Raw genomic sequence first — 19809 nt, forward strand, 5'->3', positions numbered from 1 at the left:
CACATGTAATTTATTTTTTAACTTTATTAAATATCGATAATCATAATATAATATTTCCTTCATTAAAAAAGAAAGATAAAAAGTTTACGTTTGAGAATAAACTATCTAATTAGGTCTCAATTTGAATATTAATTCATTAATTTCTGAATTTTAAACGTGATTGTAACCTTTGTAAACGTATTTTAAAATTATCTTTTCAAAAAAGAATGATAAAAAAATTCAAAATGTACATTCCAACGTGAACAGCCAAAAACAGAGAAATAAAAGAAAAAGCGAAAGATCAAGAAATATAGTAGTATCAAAGAAAATAATAATTAAATTGTAAACTTTCAAAGGCAGGATAAAATAGTGTTAAAACGGGCAGAATTCAGACAGTAGTAACTTAATTATGCTCCCTATTCATGATCATCACAATTTCTAAATTGTAGCCAATTAGATCTTCTCTGTTAACTTATATACGAAGTAATTAATAAAACAGAAAAAAAGGACTTTGTTCGTCGGAGTGAGAGAAAACAAAAAGGCTGTTGTTGGGATCCCATCTTCCTCAACCTCCAATCTCAATTTCCCTTTTCTTCCTCCACCCACCTCCACCACCGCCACCGCCACCGCCACGTCGCCGCCGTTGACGATCCAAATTTCCACCGTATAATTTTCAAAATATTTAAAAAATGTCAATAAACATGAAAACTCTAACCCAAGCCTTCGCCAAAGCCTCAGCTAAAGCCTCAGCGGTGATCGAAAAAACCGTTCAAACCACCGTACAAGAAGTCACCGGTTTACCCAGAGCTTTACAAGACTACGATCTCTTAGATCAGATCGGGTCAGCTGGGCCGGGCCTAGTTTGGAAGTTGTACTCAGCCAAGGCCCGAGACGGTCATGCGGTTTACCCGAACGTCTGCGTTTGGCTTCTCGACAAGCGGGCCCTTTCCGAGGCGCGACAACGGGCCGGCCTTTCTAAGACTGCTGAAGACTTGTTTTTTGATGTTATTCGGGCTGATGCGGCCCGGTTGGTGAGGTTGAGGCATCCTGGGGTTGTTCATGTAGTGCAGGCACTTGATGAGAGTAAGAATGCTATGGCTATGGTTACTGAACCCTTGTTTGCTTCTGCTGCTAATGCTTTGGGGGATTTGGAGAATATTGAGAAAGTTCCTAAGGAGCTTAAAGGAATGGTAATTGTGTTATTCTGAGTCTTTTAGATAACTGCGTAATTAACTGCAAATTTCATTGAATTTTTCGTGCAAAGTTTGAATTTTTTTACGCTTTTATGATAATTTTGAGCTGGTTCAAGTGTGTGATTTTGTTTTTTGAGTTAGTTACATTGTGGTTGGGTAATTAGTATATTGATGCTAATTAGTGTTTTTTGTGTCATTTCATTACTAGATGGTTCACTTTTTGTTAACTTGCTTTGGATTTAGGTGTGCAATTTACTAACTTATGTAGTTAGATGTGAGGACTCTGAATCTCCGATAGCTACTGCCTACTAGGAAGGGTTTGTATTAGACCAAAAGTTCGGATTTATTATCTTAAATAGTTAGATGTAAGATTGACTGCAAAAGCTATTACGAACGCATTCTATTAGACCAAAGAGTTTACCTTGCTTGTCGGAGGTCCATAATATTTTTGTTTTGTCTATCGAATCTTTCATGGAAACTTTGAAGTTTTTTGTGGTTTTGATGATCTTTGAGCTACATTGTGGTTTTATCACGTAAAAGAAAGAAAAAATGAAGATAATATGTGGGCTATTAGTATGAATTTTGGAGTTATAATGATGTGATGATAACAACTACCTCTCAACTAGTTTGGGATTGATGTGTAGTTAATTGAGCAATTGAACATGATGGGAACTCACTCTGTGTCATTTCCTATATAAAGATTTTTGCACTTTTTTAGTTTATGTGTGCGACTTAAAGTTTGATGTAGATTGATTCAAATGCTATACAGGATGGTTTACATTAGACAAAATGTTTAGATTTATTAACTCAAGTAGTTAGATGTCAGATTGACCCCGAAAGCTAGGGATGATTTGTATTAGACCAGAAAGTTTAGATATTTAAATAGTTACTTGTAAGATTTACTTTGAAAGCTGCCACGAAAAAAATCTACTAGGGATGGGTTGTATTAGACCAAAAGATTTTCCTTGTCTGACGTTTATAAAATCTTAATATTGGATTTAAAGGCACATAATTTCTGTCTAGCTGGGTAATAGCTTTTGCAGCTCGGCATCTCTATTGAAAGAATCCCACTGTATAAAGCTAGAAGCTGGTCCTAGGTTATAATTGCTTGGAGAGATTTGGTGAAAAGAAGGGTAGCATTTTAGCTTCGAGACATTTATCTAGTGGTTCAAAAAACAGTGTACTTCATGGTAGTGTCTGAAAAGAACACGTATTGGCGTGAGTACATGATATGCATCTTCATCCTCTGTGTATGGTTATCACAATACCTTATGATAAATTCAGATGTTGGAGTCAACACTGATGTAGAGATTTGTCATAATCATCTTCACCGCAGCTTGTTGTTGTTATCTCCCACAGACAAGGAAGCTCTTGTTGGTGGCAAAATGAGAAAGAGACGGATTTCAGGAGTCTAGAGTCTGTTCGGAGACATAACCAACAACAACAACAACAACGGCCCAGTAAAATCCCACAAGTGGGGTATGGGGAGGGTAGTGTGTACGGAAACCTTACCTCTACCCCGAGGGGTAGAGAGGCTGTTTCCGATAGACCCTCGGCTCAAGAAAACGAAAAGAGACAATATATCAGTACAATCAACAAAAAATCATAGAAATAATAACAACATCACAAGAACCAGTAACTAGATGAAAAGCAGAAATAGTAACCAGTAAATAAGGCCCGACACTATGAAAACGGAAGAGTAGTGTAAACACAACATTGACCACTGGCATTCTAAGACTAAGTCTTATCAGCCTAGCCTCACACTGGTAGACTAAATATGCTCAACTACCTCCTAACTTACAATCTTAATGCTCGACTTCCACCGCTTCCTATCGAGTGCCATGTCCTCGAAAATCTGAAGCCTCGCCATATCCCGCCTGATCACCTCTCCCCAATACTTCTTCGGCCGCCCTCTACCTCTCCTCGTACCCACCAACGCCAACCGCTCGCACCTCCTTACCGGGGCATCCAAGCTTCTCCTCTGTACTTGCCCGAACCATCCGAGCCTCATTTCCCGCATCTTGTCATCAATGGGAGCCACGCCCACCTTCTCCCGAATATTTTCATTCCTAATCTTATCCATCCTAGTGTGCCTGCACATCCACCTCAACATCCTCATTTCTTATGGATATGTGAGTTCTTAACTGGCCAACACTCAGCCCCATACAATATGGCCGGTCTAACCACCGCTCTATAAAACTTACCTTTGAGTAGCGGCGTCACTTTCTTGTCACACATGACTCCAAATGCTAACCTCCATTTTATCCATCCCACCCCTATACGGTGTGTGACATCCTCATCGATCTCCCCATCCCCCTTCATAACCGACCCAAGGTACTTGAAACTGCCTCTCTTGGAAATGACCTGCGATCCAAGCCTCACGTCCATGCCCGCTTCCCTCGGCTCGACACAAATTCGATCTCAGCATCCTTCACAAATGTTGAACCCACTGTAGGTATAAGCATGTGATTTCAGGAACACTTAATTTTCCTTAAAAGACAAATTATTAGTATTGGAATGACTTGGCCCGAATTGAGCATAATGAATCCAGAGGATTCATGTAACTGGCCTCGATTAGTTTGTGATTGAGCGTAGTTGATGTGTACTCTAGAAGAGTGTGGCACGATTGGGAGAGGGATGGGCTAGAGAATGATGACTTTGTTATATACCTTGGATTTGGATTACATTGTAGGTGTCTATGTCTGGTTGCACAAGCCAACTAAACGAAGAGATTATATTGCAATCATGCTATAGGTATTCCTTTTTTAAGTAAAAGAGGTATTGCATTGTCATTGGGCACCACGGGGATGCTAGCTTCGTAGCAACAAAAAAGTATAATCTATTGTTACACCTGTTTGGCATCAGCTATGCCCTGGAATGTAGAGCAGCTCGTGTGGAGCTGGAAATGCAGAGCTGCACTGCTATGGAGCATGGAGCTTGGGGAATCTCCCCCAGTTGTAATGTGAACCTTATAGAAGGAAAAGAAAATTCAATTTCTGACCCTGCTTTTTCCCTTTTCTATATATTTTTTCTTAGTGCACTTGTCACTCCTGCTTGTACAGATGTCAAGTTGGGTTTTCTTGAGAATTATAGATTGTAGAGCTTTTTCTTATCAATCTTTTGTATATAGGCATCACCTTTTGCTAGTAAGCTTTCATTTCCTTATATCAAATCAACAAGAATATACTTGAGCGTTTTTATCAACCCTCTGGGATATGGAAAAGAATAATTATTACTCCCTTTGTCGCAATTTATGTGTCACACTTTTCTTTTTAGTTTGTCCAAAAAGAATGTTACCTTTCTATGTTTAGAAATAATTTAACTTTAAAATTCTAATTTTACCCTTAACATTATAGCCACACCCACACAAAATATCTGAAACTTTGTTTTAGACCACAATTTTCAAAAGTCTTCGTTTTTTCCTTAAACTCCATGCCCGGTCAAATGATGCCACATAAATTGGGAGGAGGGGGAGCAAATTTTGTTTATCGGACTCGCTAACATAGTGGTATTATACAAAACATTAAACCACTTTTGAAGCTCTAACCTCGTAAAAGAACATGCTTGAGGCTCTCAATAACTCTGCTATACGTAAAACCAAATAGTTCTAAAGTATCTGGAGAGGGAGATAAAACAAGCAAGTGGTGTTTGGAGTAGATGGTCTGTTGCAGCAATTGCCTCGTGTTGGGAAGCCTAAGCTTCTGATAGGTGACTGTATTAATCATCTTATCTTTCCAAATTCATGCACTCTTTGATTGATATTTACCTATGGCATTGCCTTTTTTTGGAGTGATCATCTTAAATCTATAACCAAAAAAGGACAATAGAGTTTCAATACAGCCATGAAGCAGAGATGCACTTGTTGTCATTAGGGAAACTACTCCTTATTACTGAAATTTCCAGTGATAAAACTAAAACAGCATTAAACCTAAGACAAAAATAAGATGCTTAAAGCAGAGAGTGCAAGCTGAGAAACAACTTTTACTTCGATAGTTGTCTCATCTTTCGGTGCTTCCTCTTCGACCTAGGAAATTCTGATCGTACATACATAATTTTTATTTGCAAATTAAGATTTTTAAGAAACACTGAATTTGATACATTTTTGTAATAAAAGATGCAAACTATTACCTTATGTTTTTTCCGATTTGGCAGTAGGTTAGCACTTGGTGGTACTGGATACTCTGCTGATGAGATCTCGCTTTGCAGGAAATGGGATTGCTTGAGGTTAAACATGGTCTGCTCCAAATTGCAGAAACCTTGGATTTCCTCCACGGCAATGCTCGTCTAATTCATCGGTCTATATCACCGGAGGTATTTATTTTTGTTTTTCCATTTTCTTAACTATTTACGTTATTACCTTTGTGTGGGTGAGGCATTGTTATCATGCATATAATTTATATGATACCTTCCATTTCTCATCCGAAGTTTGCCCTTGCTTTGGTATGTATAGGTTTACAGTACATCTAATATGGTTATAGAGACAACTGAGGTAGTGAGACCGTTACCAAATATATCCATTATCTTTTTTCTTTCTTCACCCTCATAGCTGGAACAAAAATTGAGAATTGTTCTTATGGGCTTGGTTTTATTTGAAGTAGAGTGTTTATTTGATGTTTGGTGCACTAAGAAGAGGAGGAAAGAAGCTTATCCTAAAGCTTGTATTCATGACTCATTTCATATTACCCCTATCTTGAAATTTTAATTGTTCATTATAATGTTCTCCTCCTTGTCCCTCTTCCTCTTCTACAATTCACTACATCTTCACAGCTAATTATTAAGATGTTAGTATATTTCTAGTGATTAAGTGTGCCACCTTGGTTTAGGAAAGAAAAAGGCAAGGCCATATTATGTTTGTTAAATTATGTAGCTTGTGATACGGCAGAAGTAGAGGTGGGTTACCTCTTACCTGGGAGTTGGGGTTGCTGGCTAATGAAGAACAGGTGATGCTGTGTTGTGCATTTTAGTAAAATGGTGCGTTGTGTTTCAAGAAGTAACTTGTGGGACTGTTGGCAATAAGAGTTGGAGTATAATGGTAGAGTTTGTTTTTGGCAATTTTTGAGGAATAAACGATGGTGTTGATCTCTGCGAGGTTGGCCCTTTAAGATGTTTGGAGGCTAATGGAGGTATATTTTTTTTTTTTTTTTTGATGGGTAATGGAGGTATATTGGAATTTCTAGCAGAGTTATGTGGATCTTACCATAAATGTTTTGCTAGTGCTACTCTTTTATTCTTTTAAAGGAGTATCATACTTGTTCTCTTATTTGATCATTCCTGCTGGTGGAGAATGGGTTCTTGCATATGTAATTGCAAGTTTGTCAAATGAAAATGATTTTTGAGTTTTTTCCTGAGGAAGTCTGGCTTTGCTTGATAGGTGTAGGATATCTCCAGGATATGCTGGTCAAATGTGCTAATTTTGCCCATGCATGTGAGATATAGATTATGGCTGTGTTTGCTTGAGAGAAATTCCTAAGGTTACTGCTTATTGCAAAGAAAAGAAAAAAAAATAGGTTGGATAATTTGATGGTCCTCGATAGGAATTGCCCTTTAATATACTTCTTTATCTTCCAAGAGCAAGATCAGGTAGCTACTTGGCACAGCTGTTAGGTTGATATCATGTATGAAGTTGTCATAGTTATGTCTGTGTACACCTGGAAAATGATAGGTTGTTACTCCTTCTGTTGTTATAAAAAGTTGCTCATTTCTTAAGGAAAACCAGTTAGAGTATATACCTTGTGTCGGGATGTGAAATTGAAAATTGATTTTCCCTGCAAATTACTGTTGCAGACTATTCTCATCACTTCAAATGGAGCTTGGAAACTTGGTGGTTTTGGTTTTGCCATTTCAGTGGATCAAGCAGCTGATTTATCCAACATGCAGGCTTTCCATTATGCTGTAAGTAAATAATTCTAAGAGCTTGGAACTCATATTTTATTTGCCTTGAATTTTACTGTGCATCTGGAGAACTTGCTTTTCTTTGTTCCCTAGTTCAAATTCCTGTGTGTTGCAAAACATACCATTGATGCAGCTGTGAACAAGGAAATGATACTGTCTATACTGTTGACGGCTCCTAGTTGCTTATGGAATTTTATATGAATTTGACTATGATGCTCTTGGTGTTCATAAAATTTTTGCCGGGGATTTTCGAAGTTAAATGTGAACAATATGGGGCTTAGTACGTAGTTCATTTTCTTTCAAGTCATTGTATATTTGTCATGTACTGATGTGCTCCTTTCATTTACATTGTATCAGGTCTTTTTTCATAGTAAGTAGTGGCCTGAAGTTAGAGGATATGACTGATAAGCTTAATGCCACTATTATATTGCACACTGATCAAGTTGACATGGAGTTTTCTTTTTTACGTCGCGATAAATAAAACAGATATGCTCTGACGTGCAGTAACTTAATGCTTCTGTGCAGATCTTTTTTAAAATAATATGTGCTGGCAGTCTTTTTTATGTTGCTTACGCTCCCCTCCTCCTCCTCCCCCCCCCCCTCCAACCCCCCCAAAAAAAATAAAAAGAAAAAAAAGAAAAAAAGGTCTGATTTGGCCACTGAAAACTCTTAGACCATTTAAATAAATTTCATGCTCTGAGGACGGAATTGGCTCAATCAGAAATAGTAGGAACGAAATTGCATCTTAGTCAAATGTAGTGGACCAGATTTTTTTTTTACTTCCTATTATTTATGTAGTATGAAAATACTGAAATGGACGGTTAAGTTAAAAGTTACAAGTCATTACAAGACGGCTTCTCTTTTGTATGTTAATTGTATATGAGCCAAAGGGGAATGCCTTTGACGTGGCATCCTGTTATTTGGTTTTTCGCCTAAGTGGGACAAGCATTTCTTAGACTGTGCAAATACATGGATGGAGTTAATCCAAAATACAATATGAAATGATATTTTTCACATAATTTGAAGTTTAGCAACTGAATGTCTCTCTTTGTGTGTCTTTTTCTCCTTTTACGTGTTATCACTTACAGTTGATGTTCTTTTTTCCTTTTGAACTTTACTGATAAGTCTAGACATTTCATTGATATCACACCACAATCGTGTCAAACCTGTTTACGAAATAATTGAGTGGCTCAACCACCACAATCTATCAAAACATCCCTATCATCTACACACTGGTATTCTTTATTTACACCAAAAATATTAAATATAAAATATTTTTTAACACATAATGTCCATGACATACCTTGTCAAAAATAATGTTCATGACATAATCTTCTCATGTTCCGAATAGTCCAAAGAATACATGGTAGAGTGTTCCATGCTGCCTTGTTCTCGTTGCCTATCCTTTTTATAGTCCAACTGGTGATTGTCTTTGTCGCTGTCCTCGGCGTAGCCCAGGTTGATAATGCAAATCTCTACCTTTTTTCTTTCAATCGAATACCACTTACTTGGATGGGTCTAAAAGCGCCGAGATAAACTGATCTTACCTTATTAAAAAAAAGGCCTCGAGATAAACTTCAGAATATATTATCAATTACAACTGTGTTGTGAGTCTGTCCTTACCCCCAAAAAAAATGTGTTGTGAGTCCGCACTGTAATAAGACATGATCAGTAACTTTCCGCCACCTCTCTACACAAGCAACACTAACTCTCCACCAACCTTCTCTTCTTTCTGAAATTATCTGGTGTTAATAGTGTCTGGCACACACACCATGTACAGAAAGCTACTTTTTTACGTGCTCATGGTATGCCAGAATTACCTTCACAGCTCCCTCCTTTCCCCACTCTAGTCTTCTATCATGGGAATAAATAATTTTTTAATTTTGATAGAGAATGTGAATAAGAAATAACTTATCTAGCTGATGATGACTTGTATTATTCATTACCTGTAAAATTTCTGTATTGAACAAGTCTATTTATCTATTAGATATTTTGGTCTGGAGGTGATATTTGCTAAAAACTAGCTTTATTATCTGATGAATTTTCAGGAATATGATGTTGAGGATTCTATTATACCACTTCAGCCATCACTGAACTACACTGCACCAGAGCTGGTTCGAAGTAAGACATCTTCGATTGGGTGCTCCTCTGATATATTCAGTTTTGGGTGCCTTGCCTACCACTTGATTGCTCGGAAGCCTTTGTTGGACTGCCACAACAATGTGAAAATGGTACTTGCAAATGTAGTTACTTTCTGTAAATTAATGACTGAAACTGTGTGCAGCGTCCTGATAGTATTGCTAGGTTGTTCATAGTAGAACAATTCTTTTTTTTTTTGTCCATAGTAGATTTCATTATACCTTTCTTCTCTGATAAGCTAAATAATATTATTGATGTTGGAGAAAACCCCATATACAAGCAGTATACCCAAAAAAAGGGCCTCTACAAAAGCCACCCAATCGTCTAATACAAGTAGGGCCTTCTGGGTGCACCTACTCATTATATCTGTCTTAAGAGAACTTTCTTCATGTGCAACTTCTGAAGGTCTTTATTTAGTCCACACTATGTTTCTGCTCTACGGTGACTAACTCAGCTGTGATCATTTACATAGATTATTGGGGTCTGCTTTTGATGATCCGCATAATGAATATTCTGTACCAAAAATCCTAGTTTTCTGGTTCACCGCGCTTGAGGCTTTACTACAACCTAAGGAAGAAGGAACAAGTTGGGGTATGGGAAGAAAGTTTAGCTCGTTCAATCTTGTGTTCGTAGTCTGTCATATTCATTTGTACTGTAACTTGGAACATTGGGCTTTGCCATGTTAAATACTTGAAGTATAAATGCCACTCTGATCACATTCTAAAATTTTATATGTAGCATCCAGGTATATGTCTGAAATTTTCTTGCCATTTTGTATAAATTGACTTAGTGATCTAGGCCGAACAAAGTAGGTGTATTCTTATGTATGTCTTAAGCTGCTGATGAACTTATATATTCTTCTTCTTGGGGAGAAAGTATGGTGAAGTTATTGGTGTTGAATAATTTGTGAGCTTAAGTTTCTGCGATTATCCTCTCAACCATAACTAGCAATAGTTGTAACTCGACCAAGAGATTTTACCGGAGTGAACATCTTTTCTACCAAAATTGAAGATATTTGATAGTCGTAAGTTAAATATGATACCTTGTTGCATATCTAATATATTCTCTTTGAGATCTATTCTTGTATCAGATGAATATTTGATGAAACATGACTTTGGAATTGTTGTTACTCTTATTTTAGGTTTCTTTTGATAATAGTGGTCCTTGTACAACTTTCTTGCAGTACATGAACAATTTGAATTACTTATCCAGCGAAGCTTTCTCGTCTATTCCACAAGAACTAGTTCCGGACTTGCAGAATATGCTTTCTGCAAATGAGGCTCTGAGACCAACTGCCATGGGTTTAACAAGTAAGTATTGTCATTTCTTTTATTTCTCGTGAGGTGTATCCACTGCTACCAATCCTTTCTCTTTATCTTTCTTGTTGGTTTTATTTTTTCTTTGTAAAATATATAGATTCAGGGCCCACTTATCAATTAAAACAGGACAAAAGAAGAAGAAAGAGAGTAAAAGATAATTTTAGGAACCACACGTCATAAAACCTTGATTATTTTCCTTACTAAAAAAACCTTGATAATTTAGAAAATAGTTTTTATTTGTTGTATCAGTTTCCTTGTTTTTCTGTTGTGTTCCTTGTTGACTTTGCGTGGTTTTCTGAAAGCATGTCGCAAAGTGCAATATGATCATGATTAGTCTTCATCCATTCACATCTACGTACTGTTTATCATGTTGGAATATTGTGAATAGATTGCATAAAGGGGGTTGTTTATCTCTGAACTTTTTTTTTCTTGGATAAATATTGTTATCTCTAAACTTTTAATGATCAATTTGAATTATGTCACAGTTCATTAATACAGTGAACTAAAGGGGGTTTAAGTCTTAAAATTTTATAGTGAAATAGCTCTTTTGCTCATCATAATAATTTATTATTCCTACCAAGTGAAATTTAACCTTTCTCTTTGATTTTAAAAGTTATTCTTCCCAGGATGCCAACGTTTTAAACTAGAATATCCCAGTTTCAATGATCTGATCCGATAATTGAGGGAGTGGCATTGGTATACACTTGAAGATACTGGATTCTCAAATCACTAAGGAAAGCAGAAAGAAAAGAATAATTAAGTGTTTGGTGCAAGTGAGAATGCGAAATATGCTTATTATCATTTTTGGGTTAAGTAATATGTTTAAAATTATTACCAAAAAAAATATGTTTAATTTTTAGCCATTGTTTGGGCTTTAGTAGTGTGTTTAGTTGAGGTGGATACTATGGAACCAAGTTCTTTCTTGTTTAACTGAGACTGAATTCTCCTTTGTCCACACATAATCACAAGAATAATTGATCATCTTTTATTTAGATGAATGACAAAAATAATTGGTCTTAGAAGACAAATGTGGTTGAGAAGTTTAGTTTCACAGTCCTTCTGTTTGTATAGCTATTCAGCTACTTACTTGAATGAGCATATGCTTCAAGAACTTAAATTTCATCTAAAAATTATTTCTTTTCTCTACAGGTTCATCTTTTTTTCGTGACGACACTAGGTTGCGTGCTCTTCGCTTCCTGGATCACATGCTTGTACGGATTCATATTTTAGCTTGAGCATGCTTGCAGGAATATATGCTATAACGTTTGGCAACAGTACAATGTTACAAAATGATTTAAAGCTCAGTATTAATAGGAAAACTTTTCATTTTGTAGGAAAGAGATAACATGCAGAAGTCTGAGTTTTTAAAGGCATTGTCTGACATGTGGAAAGATTTTGACTCCCGTGTACTGCGTTATAAGGTTTGGTGGTCATCCCTGTTTATAAGTCATTTTTTTATTTGATAAATCAATTATGTGCTCTTCTGTTGCTCAAGTACTTGTTAATTGCTTTTGCAATTCTAAATGGTTGGAGAACTTATCATTTTTGTATTATGATGCAGGTTCTTCCTCCACTATGCGCAGAGCTTCGGAATGTGGTAATGCAACCCATGATTCTTCCCATGGTTCTGACAATTGCAGAATCTCAGGTATTATTTGCTTCACCATGTTTATCTGATATGTATAGCTGGTACGCTTGACTAATTTTTTTAATCCAAATCCAAATTCCGCCAATTAGTATTATTATGTTTTGAGTGTATGGTATAAATATGTAGTATCACCTCATTTCTTTAATCTTGTTTCTTGCAATCTGTGTGAGATTTAGGGTCATCTAATAAGGTGGTGGTGTTGTAGTCTCAATTTCGAAGCAAACATTACTGTGGATTCGCACAAGTTCATCATTGGACATGTTTAGTGACTTAGAATGGCTATTTAGTCTGTGAAGCAGAAAATTATGACGAGAAACTGTTTCTTAAAGAAGCATGTTATGTGTGTTATCAACGACTAGAACAATTTATCATGGATAGAAACAGTGTATTGTTTATCACAGTCGAAGCACACTCATTAATCGAAATGTAGTAGATGAATTTGAGAGGAAATCTTGAGAGAATTGAAACTAACTTTTGCTGCCTAAATTCTGGAAATGAAAAAAACACGTGACCTGAGCTATAACATCTAACCTACCTCAACTGATTGAGTTATATATACAAAATAATCTCAACTCGCCAACTTACCTAATTTAATCTACTCGATTGCCATTCACAAAGCATCACAGCTCCTAGATATTTTCTGTACACGTCAGCTTACGTAGCTCTCTCAACTAACTAACTGGTACAATGCACTGCATAACAGCTTTGATTCATTCCCAGCTCATTGCACTGCACTGTCCATCTCAGCTTGACATCTTCAACGATAATTTTAAGTAAAACCTTGTAAATTATCCGTAGTGAAACATTGTAGCCTATGTACTCATCTTTGCGTATATGTTTGCATAGCTCAATCTTATAATAGAATCTCCTAATGTTTGATCTTTGCTTGTACTGTCTGTTTTTGTCCTTGTATCAATGTTGTATTCCAGAACATGCTTCAAAGTTATGTATGTAATATTGCTTATTCATGTCAATTTGTTTGTCTCTTATTGTTCACTTTTCTGTTATTGAATCTGTTAAATTGATTTGTACAGCAGTACAAGGATTAATCATTATATTATATTTCTGGGTTATCAGGACTGATCTTTATAAGCTGTCGCAATGTGATTACCTACATGTATTATCAATCAATTTTGTGTGGTATGACTGATTGAGTGGTGCACTGCAGGATAAAAGTGATTTTGAGATGTCAACCCTGCCAGCTCTTGTTCCTGTCCTAAGCAGTGCAGCAGGTGAAACATTATTGCTACTAGTTAAGCATGCAGAGCTTATTATCAACAAGGTAAGAAAGTAGCTGCTGACCTTTTGGTTATTCTTTTAATTGTTTATAACCTGATCACTTTTTAACGATTGCAGTACATATATTCAAACTTGTAATAGCGATGCCTCCTAAACGCCTAAGAAGAGGAAGGGGAAAAAAAGAAAAAGAAAAAAGAAAAAGAAAACCAAGCTTGTTTATTAAGAAGCGGAATACTATAGGACAGTGACAAAAGCTTAACTTTGGCCTTGTTTGAAGCAAAACAACAGAAGACTTTTCTAGTTTCTTATTCTTACTCGTTTCTTTGTTGAATACTTACCTACCTGGTGTTTTTTTTCTTTTTGATGAAAGGTATAATTTGTATTAATTCAAATAGTACCAAGACCTACTGATCAGTACAAAGATGTCTGATCCCCTACTCCTAAGCCTATAAGGAGTCCAGAAGAGCCAAAGTATCTGCAAACTCACTTGCTACATTTCTATTACTCCAGCATTACAAATTCTGAATGCATCTAAATTTGATATGGGAAATACAATCTTTTTCCCCTCGAAAGTCCTATTATTCCTGTCTAAGCAGATAGCCCATAATTAATATACACAACTGAATAGACCTCCATAGTTATCTGCACCTATTGTTAGGCTTCTGTCCCAGCCAGCAATTGAACAGCTGCTCCAAATTTCTTGGCATCACCCGATTGAACACCACAGAGATTTACAAACATGCACCATATCTGCCAAACAACGTTGCAATGAATAAAAAGATGATTGACTGATTCCATCGCCTGTCTGAACATGCTACATCTACTACCGATTACTCCTCTCCTTTGCAAATTATCTTGAGCGAGGCAAGAATCATTTGCTGCAATCCACCCAACACAAGCAACTTTCAGAGGGGCTCTTGTTTTTCAAATAAGCTTCCAGGGCCAGTTACATTTCCCTGAATCATCTTGTCCTAAAGTAATTTATAGGAGGACTTAACTGAAAATTCTCCGTCAATGCTGCAAACCAGGATAAGCGATCTTCTTTGCCTTTAACTAAAAGTACAGCATTTAATTTTTATAGTAAGCTGCTCACATTTCTAATCTCCCAATCATTGAAATTTCTTCTAAAAATAAGATTCCAACTGCCTTTAGAATAGCAGCTTGCTACAGTACATGTTCCATCAGTGGCCAAATTATACAAATCTAAAAATATATCCCTTAAATGAGTATTTTCCAACCATTTATCCACCCAGAATCTGACCATTCTTCCATATACAATTTTCAGACTTGTATTGAACATTAAATTCATCCCTACAATTTGTTATTTGCCTCCACAAATCTACTCCATAAGGTTCCTTCACAAGCTTAGTACACCAGGAAGATTCCAACCCATATTTAACTGTTGCTACCTTCTTCCTCAATCCTTCTTTTCCATTGTTGCACCTCCAATGCCATTTATATAGCAAACTATTGTTGTGCAATTTCAGATTTCTGACTCCCATGCCTCCAAACTTTTTATCCTGAATGACTGTCGACCATTTTACTAAATGGTATCTCCTGTTAACACTCCCACCTTCCCATAAAAGTCAGATCTGATTTTGTTAAGTTGCTTCATAATATTTGTAGGAATTAGAAGCAAAGACATGAGATATGTTGGTATACCATCCAACACACGGTTCACCAAAGTCAACACCCCCCAATGAGATAAATACCGCTTTCCAAGGCATCAATTTCTTCTTACATCTCAATTACTTCTTGCCACATCAATGTATCATTTTGTCTTGCCCCCAATGGTAGACCCAGATATACTGTAGGGAATTTCTCCACCTTGCAATAATCCTTGCAAGTTGATATATACTTGGTGCTTGTTTATTATCGTTGCTTTATCTCTTATAGCATCTTCTCATCTGCAGGCTAGTCAGGACCACTTAATCTCACATGTCCTGCCCATGCTTGTCCGAGCTTATGATGATACCGATCCACGTTTGCAAGAGGAAGTCCTGAAAAAGACTGTACCACTTGCTAAGCAACTTGATGTTCAGGTAATTGGTGTCCTTTATTATTTCTAATTGTCACATCAGTTGGTTGGCTGAATTGAGACTAATGGCTGTTTATATTGAGTTCACCGGTTCTACCAAGAAAAGGAAAAGGAAAAAATGTTGTATAATCTGATCCTCCTAATGAAAGTTCCTTAATGAAGTTTCATCACTGAGGAAGATCCTCAGGCAGCTCAACTTGATAAAGAATGTGAGTGCCAAGATGAAGTGAAAGTAGGTGAGAGGGATGCCGGGTGTTTGGGGACATGTTTACTCAGTTTCTGATATATGGGTGGAAATTTGTGAGGTACTTGCATAGAATACTTTCTGGCAAGATCAATGACAGAAAGATGTCATTTTTAAGGACTGGGAAGAAATAATGAGATTGGATCTTGGGCTATGGCATTGTAGCCAACCAGTAACCTACATGTTCTTTGTATTGATGACGCGGTAGAATATGAGATGCAGATACAATTCGTTCAAATTGAACATTATTTAAGAAAATTCTCTTTAGGTTTATACTCATTTGATAAGTGATTTCGTAATAGAAAAGCAAGGTATGAGGACAAATCCTAAAATGGAGAGGTTACATCAAAATCTCAGAACATTTGCTAGGTGATGTCGTGGAAGGCACTCTATAGAAGATAGTATGTGCCATTTCTTCTCCCTTTTAAGAACGTTGTAGGAAAAACTTCTATTGAATTATCATCTTCGGAATCTATGTTGAAGTTTGGAAGTATACTAATTGCAACCATTCCTTCTCTAGCTTCTGAGGTGTTCAGAATTTGGTTGTATTATCTATTTTGAGTTCTAAACCATCATTTAGATTAGTGTCGCAATGGTGTAGCCTTTTCGTGGCCTCTAACCATTTATGTAGAAAGTAATATTAAAAATGACTGTTCTTTATAAATGTGGCTAGTGGATTAATGAAAAAAAAAAAAAAAAAAACTGTGGCTAGTGGATTTCACTTCTCAACCATTCTATGTAATTTGAAAAATTATGTTGCTGTTTCAGTTCACAGTAGGCTCTATTTTCCTTTTGTTAATTACATGGGTTGATTATGTACAAAATGTTAAGAATTACATTAAAAGTTAATATTCCGCGCAAAAAGCTTTATAAAAATGGTTTTATCTCAATGTAAATCCTTGGAATGAATTATCTCGTTAACCATTCAAGATTTAAGATAAATATTGACACTTTATTGGGTAAGTCATAGTCTTCTATTTGTGGAGTTAATGAACTTCACTTAGAGTTTTTAAGATTGTTCACAGTTGATTCGTGTGTGTGTATGGTAAGCTTAATTTTAGTTGACCACTTAACACTAGTTTCCTGTGACACAATGAGGTCTATTTCTCTTTGTCAAACATTGATTAACCCGCGTATGAGGTTTATTTCTCTTTGTCAAATATTGATGTAACCTGCATACGTGTTAGGGGAGAGATTAATGCTTGGATGTGAATGAATATGATCTTAAGGTCTGGAGAACTAGTATCACATTACTGCTATTAGACTTATAATTGATTTCATATTTGAGTTTGTAAATGCATTTTTTTTTTTGCAGTTAGTAAAACAGGCAATCATGCCTCGTGTTCATGGTTTGGCACTGAAAACAACTGTTGCTGCGGTACGTAGTCATTATTCTGTGCAGGAATGTTATGGCATGAGTTACTCAAAAGTCTTGTGAGTTGTGACTGCGAATTGAAAAACCACAAAATCCTGAATATTGGGGAATTGATAGTTTCATCGTAAATTTCATCCTTTCAGAGCAAAAGACTGCTTGTTTTGCTTTGGCACGTCAATATCCCTAAAGTTTTTTGTCACATTTGTTTACCTTGTGAACATTCCTAAATCATTTTTTCTTGATACATAAGTTCGTTTTCCAGTGTCACTGATTGTTGATAAGCTAGCCCCTTCTTTTTGGTGGTTGACCAAGTTGAACATTGATAGACACGCAATAATTTTTTCTCTTCGCAGGTGAGGGTCAATGCATTGTTATGTTTGGGGGATATGGTTCACACGCTAGATAGGCCTGCTGTTCTAGAGATCTTACAGACGATCCAACGTTGTACTGCAGTTGATCGTTCTGCACCAACTCTTATGTGTACCCTTGGGGTAGCCAACTCTATCTTGAAGAAGGTATATGCTATCTCGGCCAACTTGATTGCTGGTGCTTACACCAACAGTATCTAACTGATTGCTTTGCTTTTACATAATTTGTTTTTTCTCCAGAATGGGATAGAATTTGTGGCGGAGCATGTCCTTCCACTTGTCATGCCTCTTCTCATTGCTCAACAATTAAATGTTCAGCAGTTTGCAAAATATATGGCTTTTGTGAAGGATATTCTCAGGTATTGCATTTTACATCCAGCCGCTAATACTCATCCCCACCCACACACACATGTCCATGTACACACTTGAAAGAGGGATTCTGGAACTTGCAGATGCTAAAAACGTTGATGAGCTAACTGGTAGCCCGTGTTTTCTTGTTCTCTCCAGTTGTTTTATGATTAGTAGGATACCAACTGCAAAACTTGTGTGCTTCAGTCTTGCTTTTGCTTAATTGAGAAATTTTGACATCGGCACATGGCAACGCTAAACCCCCCCCCCCCCCCCCAAAAAAAAAAAAAAAAAAAAGAATTAAACGAAATGTAAAAGTAAAGGAGAAGACAAAAGAAAAAGCAGTTCTACATGTTTAAGAAATGGTATGCTGTAATGTATACTTGTAGACTTCCATTTGAGTGAACTTTCTAGTGCATCAGGTTTTAAATTTTGTATCATCTCCATTTATTATTATTTTTTTCAATTTCTTGGGATACAGGAAAATAGAAGAGAAACGAGGAGTGACACTGAGTGACTCTGGAAATCCAGCAGTAAACATAAAATCATCTCCAACAGTTGACAGTCAGCTGCCCAGACAAGTGAATAAAACAAGTGCGAATTCTCAACCTACCACAAAACGCAGCCCATCATGGGACGAAGACTGGGTTCCTGCAAGGGGACCTTCAACCACCATCCAGTCTTCTACAACATTGCCTGCTCAGTCTACTACTGCAGGCCAGTCGATCCAAGTTAATTCTGGACATTCACAATCGTCCATGACATCTGCTCTATCTAGCCAGCAACTTTCATCTTCATGTCCTGCAGTTGATGTGGAATGGCCTCCTAGATCTTCATCATTTGGTACCACCATCCTTGGGAGTTCTGAGAAACAACCAGAAAATAAGGGGGCATTGGGTTCAACTCTCGATGATATTGATCCTTTTGCTAACTGGCCTCCCCGGCCAAGTGGCTCCTCGGCTGCTTCTCACTCTTTGAACAATGGATCAGTGGCCCCATTCGCAAACAGACCCGTGTCTGCCAATAGTGCAACTCTTCTGAATGGTTTAAACTCTCAAACAAATGGCCTTGATTCTTGGGCTTTCAGCACCCCAATTTCTTCTCAGCCCTTGAAACAGAATCAAGGAACTGCATCGCACACTGATGGTCTCACTAGTTGGGGTTTTAACCCACAGAATTCTGTTGGATTTATGAAACAAAGTCAAGGGCCATCAGCTATGAATGCTTCTAGTGGTCGAGCCAACGATATTGGATCAATTTTTTCCTCGAACAAGGGTGAGCAGACTGCACCAAGGCTTGCTCCACCTCCATCAACTGCTGTTGGTAGAGGAAGGGGAAGAGGAAGGGGAAATCAAGGGCAACTGAGGTCCTCAACATCAGGGTCTAGTAATGCAAAGTCTCAGCCAGAGCAGCCCCCTCTATTGGATTTGCTCTAAATGCTAGCATGTAGCGCCCTTGTGAAACGAGTTCGGACGATCTGATTCAGATCAATATGGGGAGCTGTTCATCCCACGTGATTAAAGATTTTTGCCAGCAATGCCATGGAGAAACCTGTTCATATTATGCTGCATGGCAGTATTTGCCTGGGTAGGCGAAGATTGTTGTAGAGTGACTCTTTTTGTAGAATAGCGTGGCTGAGTTTTTGTTTTCCTTGTTTGGCATTTTATTCTTAAAAAATATTCATATAATTTGTTGAAAAAGGGTTGCCTCGTGTTAATTGTATTTGTAAAAACAATTGGCTCTCAACGATGGGTTTAAGAAATAATGAAAGAGATGGCACAGTTCAGTCTTTTTTTCTAGAATTTGAGCTCTTGGTTTTGTGAAATGAACTTTCCTCTTATATGAGCCTACCTTGATGTATTCTTCTCATCAGTTTAACTAGCGTTTAAAAGCATTGTCTGGACAACTTTTTCCCAGAAGTGGGAGTATGATGTGGGAGGCGTAGTAACTCGTGTTTTTGTTATATCTGATCGATATAGCGAGTAAGCATATAGTTTTGCTCAGTGCATTTTGGAAAAAACATTCAT

The 19809-nt window shown here is 37.0% G+C and overlaps 1 protein-coding gene across 2 annotated transcripts; it reads left to right on the top strand.

The window, feature by feature from the left end:
- Nucleotides 1-347: 347 nt before the first annotated feature.
- LOC107824020 (SCY1-like protein 2 A) lies at nt 348-19581 on the top strand. 2 transcript variants are annotated; one of them, XM_075252274.1, is made up of 14 exons: nt 348-1169; nt 5379-5483; nt 6957-7064; nt 9113-9295; nt 10387-10513; nt 11672-11733; nt 11857-11943; nt 12084-12170; nt 13339-13452; nt 15323-15451; nt 17007-17069; nt 17420-17581; nt 17675-17793; nt 18264-19581. In XM_075252274.1, exons 1-14 carry the CDS (start codon nt 669-671, stop codon nt 19216-19218), a joined length of 2802 nt encoding a protein of 933 aa, XP_075108375.1. In that variant the 5' UTR covers nt 348-668; the 3' UTR covers nt 19219-19581. The 2 variants fall into 2 exon arrangements, with proteins under 2 accessions (XP_075108375.1, XP_075108376.1); XM_075252275.1 differs by having other exon boundaries at nt 479-1169; nt 5325-5483.
- Nucleotides 19582-19809: the final 228 nt, after the last annotated feature.

The sequence above is a fragment of the Nicotiana tabacum genome, chromosome 4, assembly GCF_000715075.1.
Source record: "Nicotiana tabacum cultivar K326 chromosome 4, ASM71507v2, whole genome shotgun sequence".
In the NCBI taxonomy this organism is placed as follows: domain Eukaryota; kingdom Viridiplantae; phylum Streptophyta; class Magnoliopsida; order Solanales; family Solanaceae; genus Nicotiana; species Nicotiana tabacum.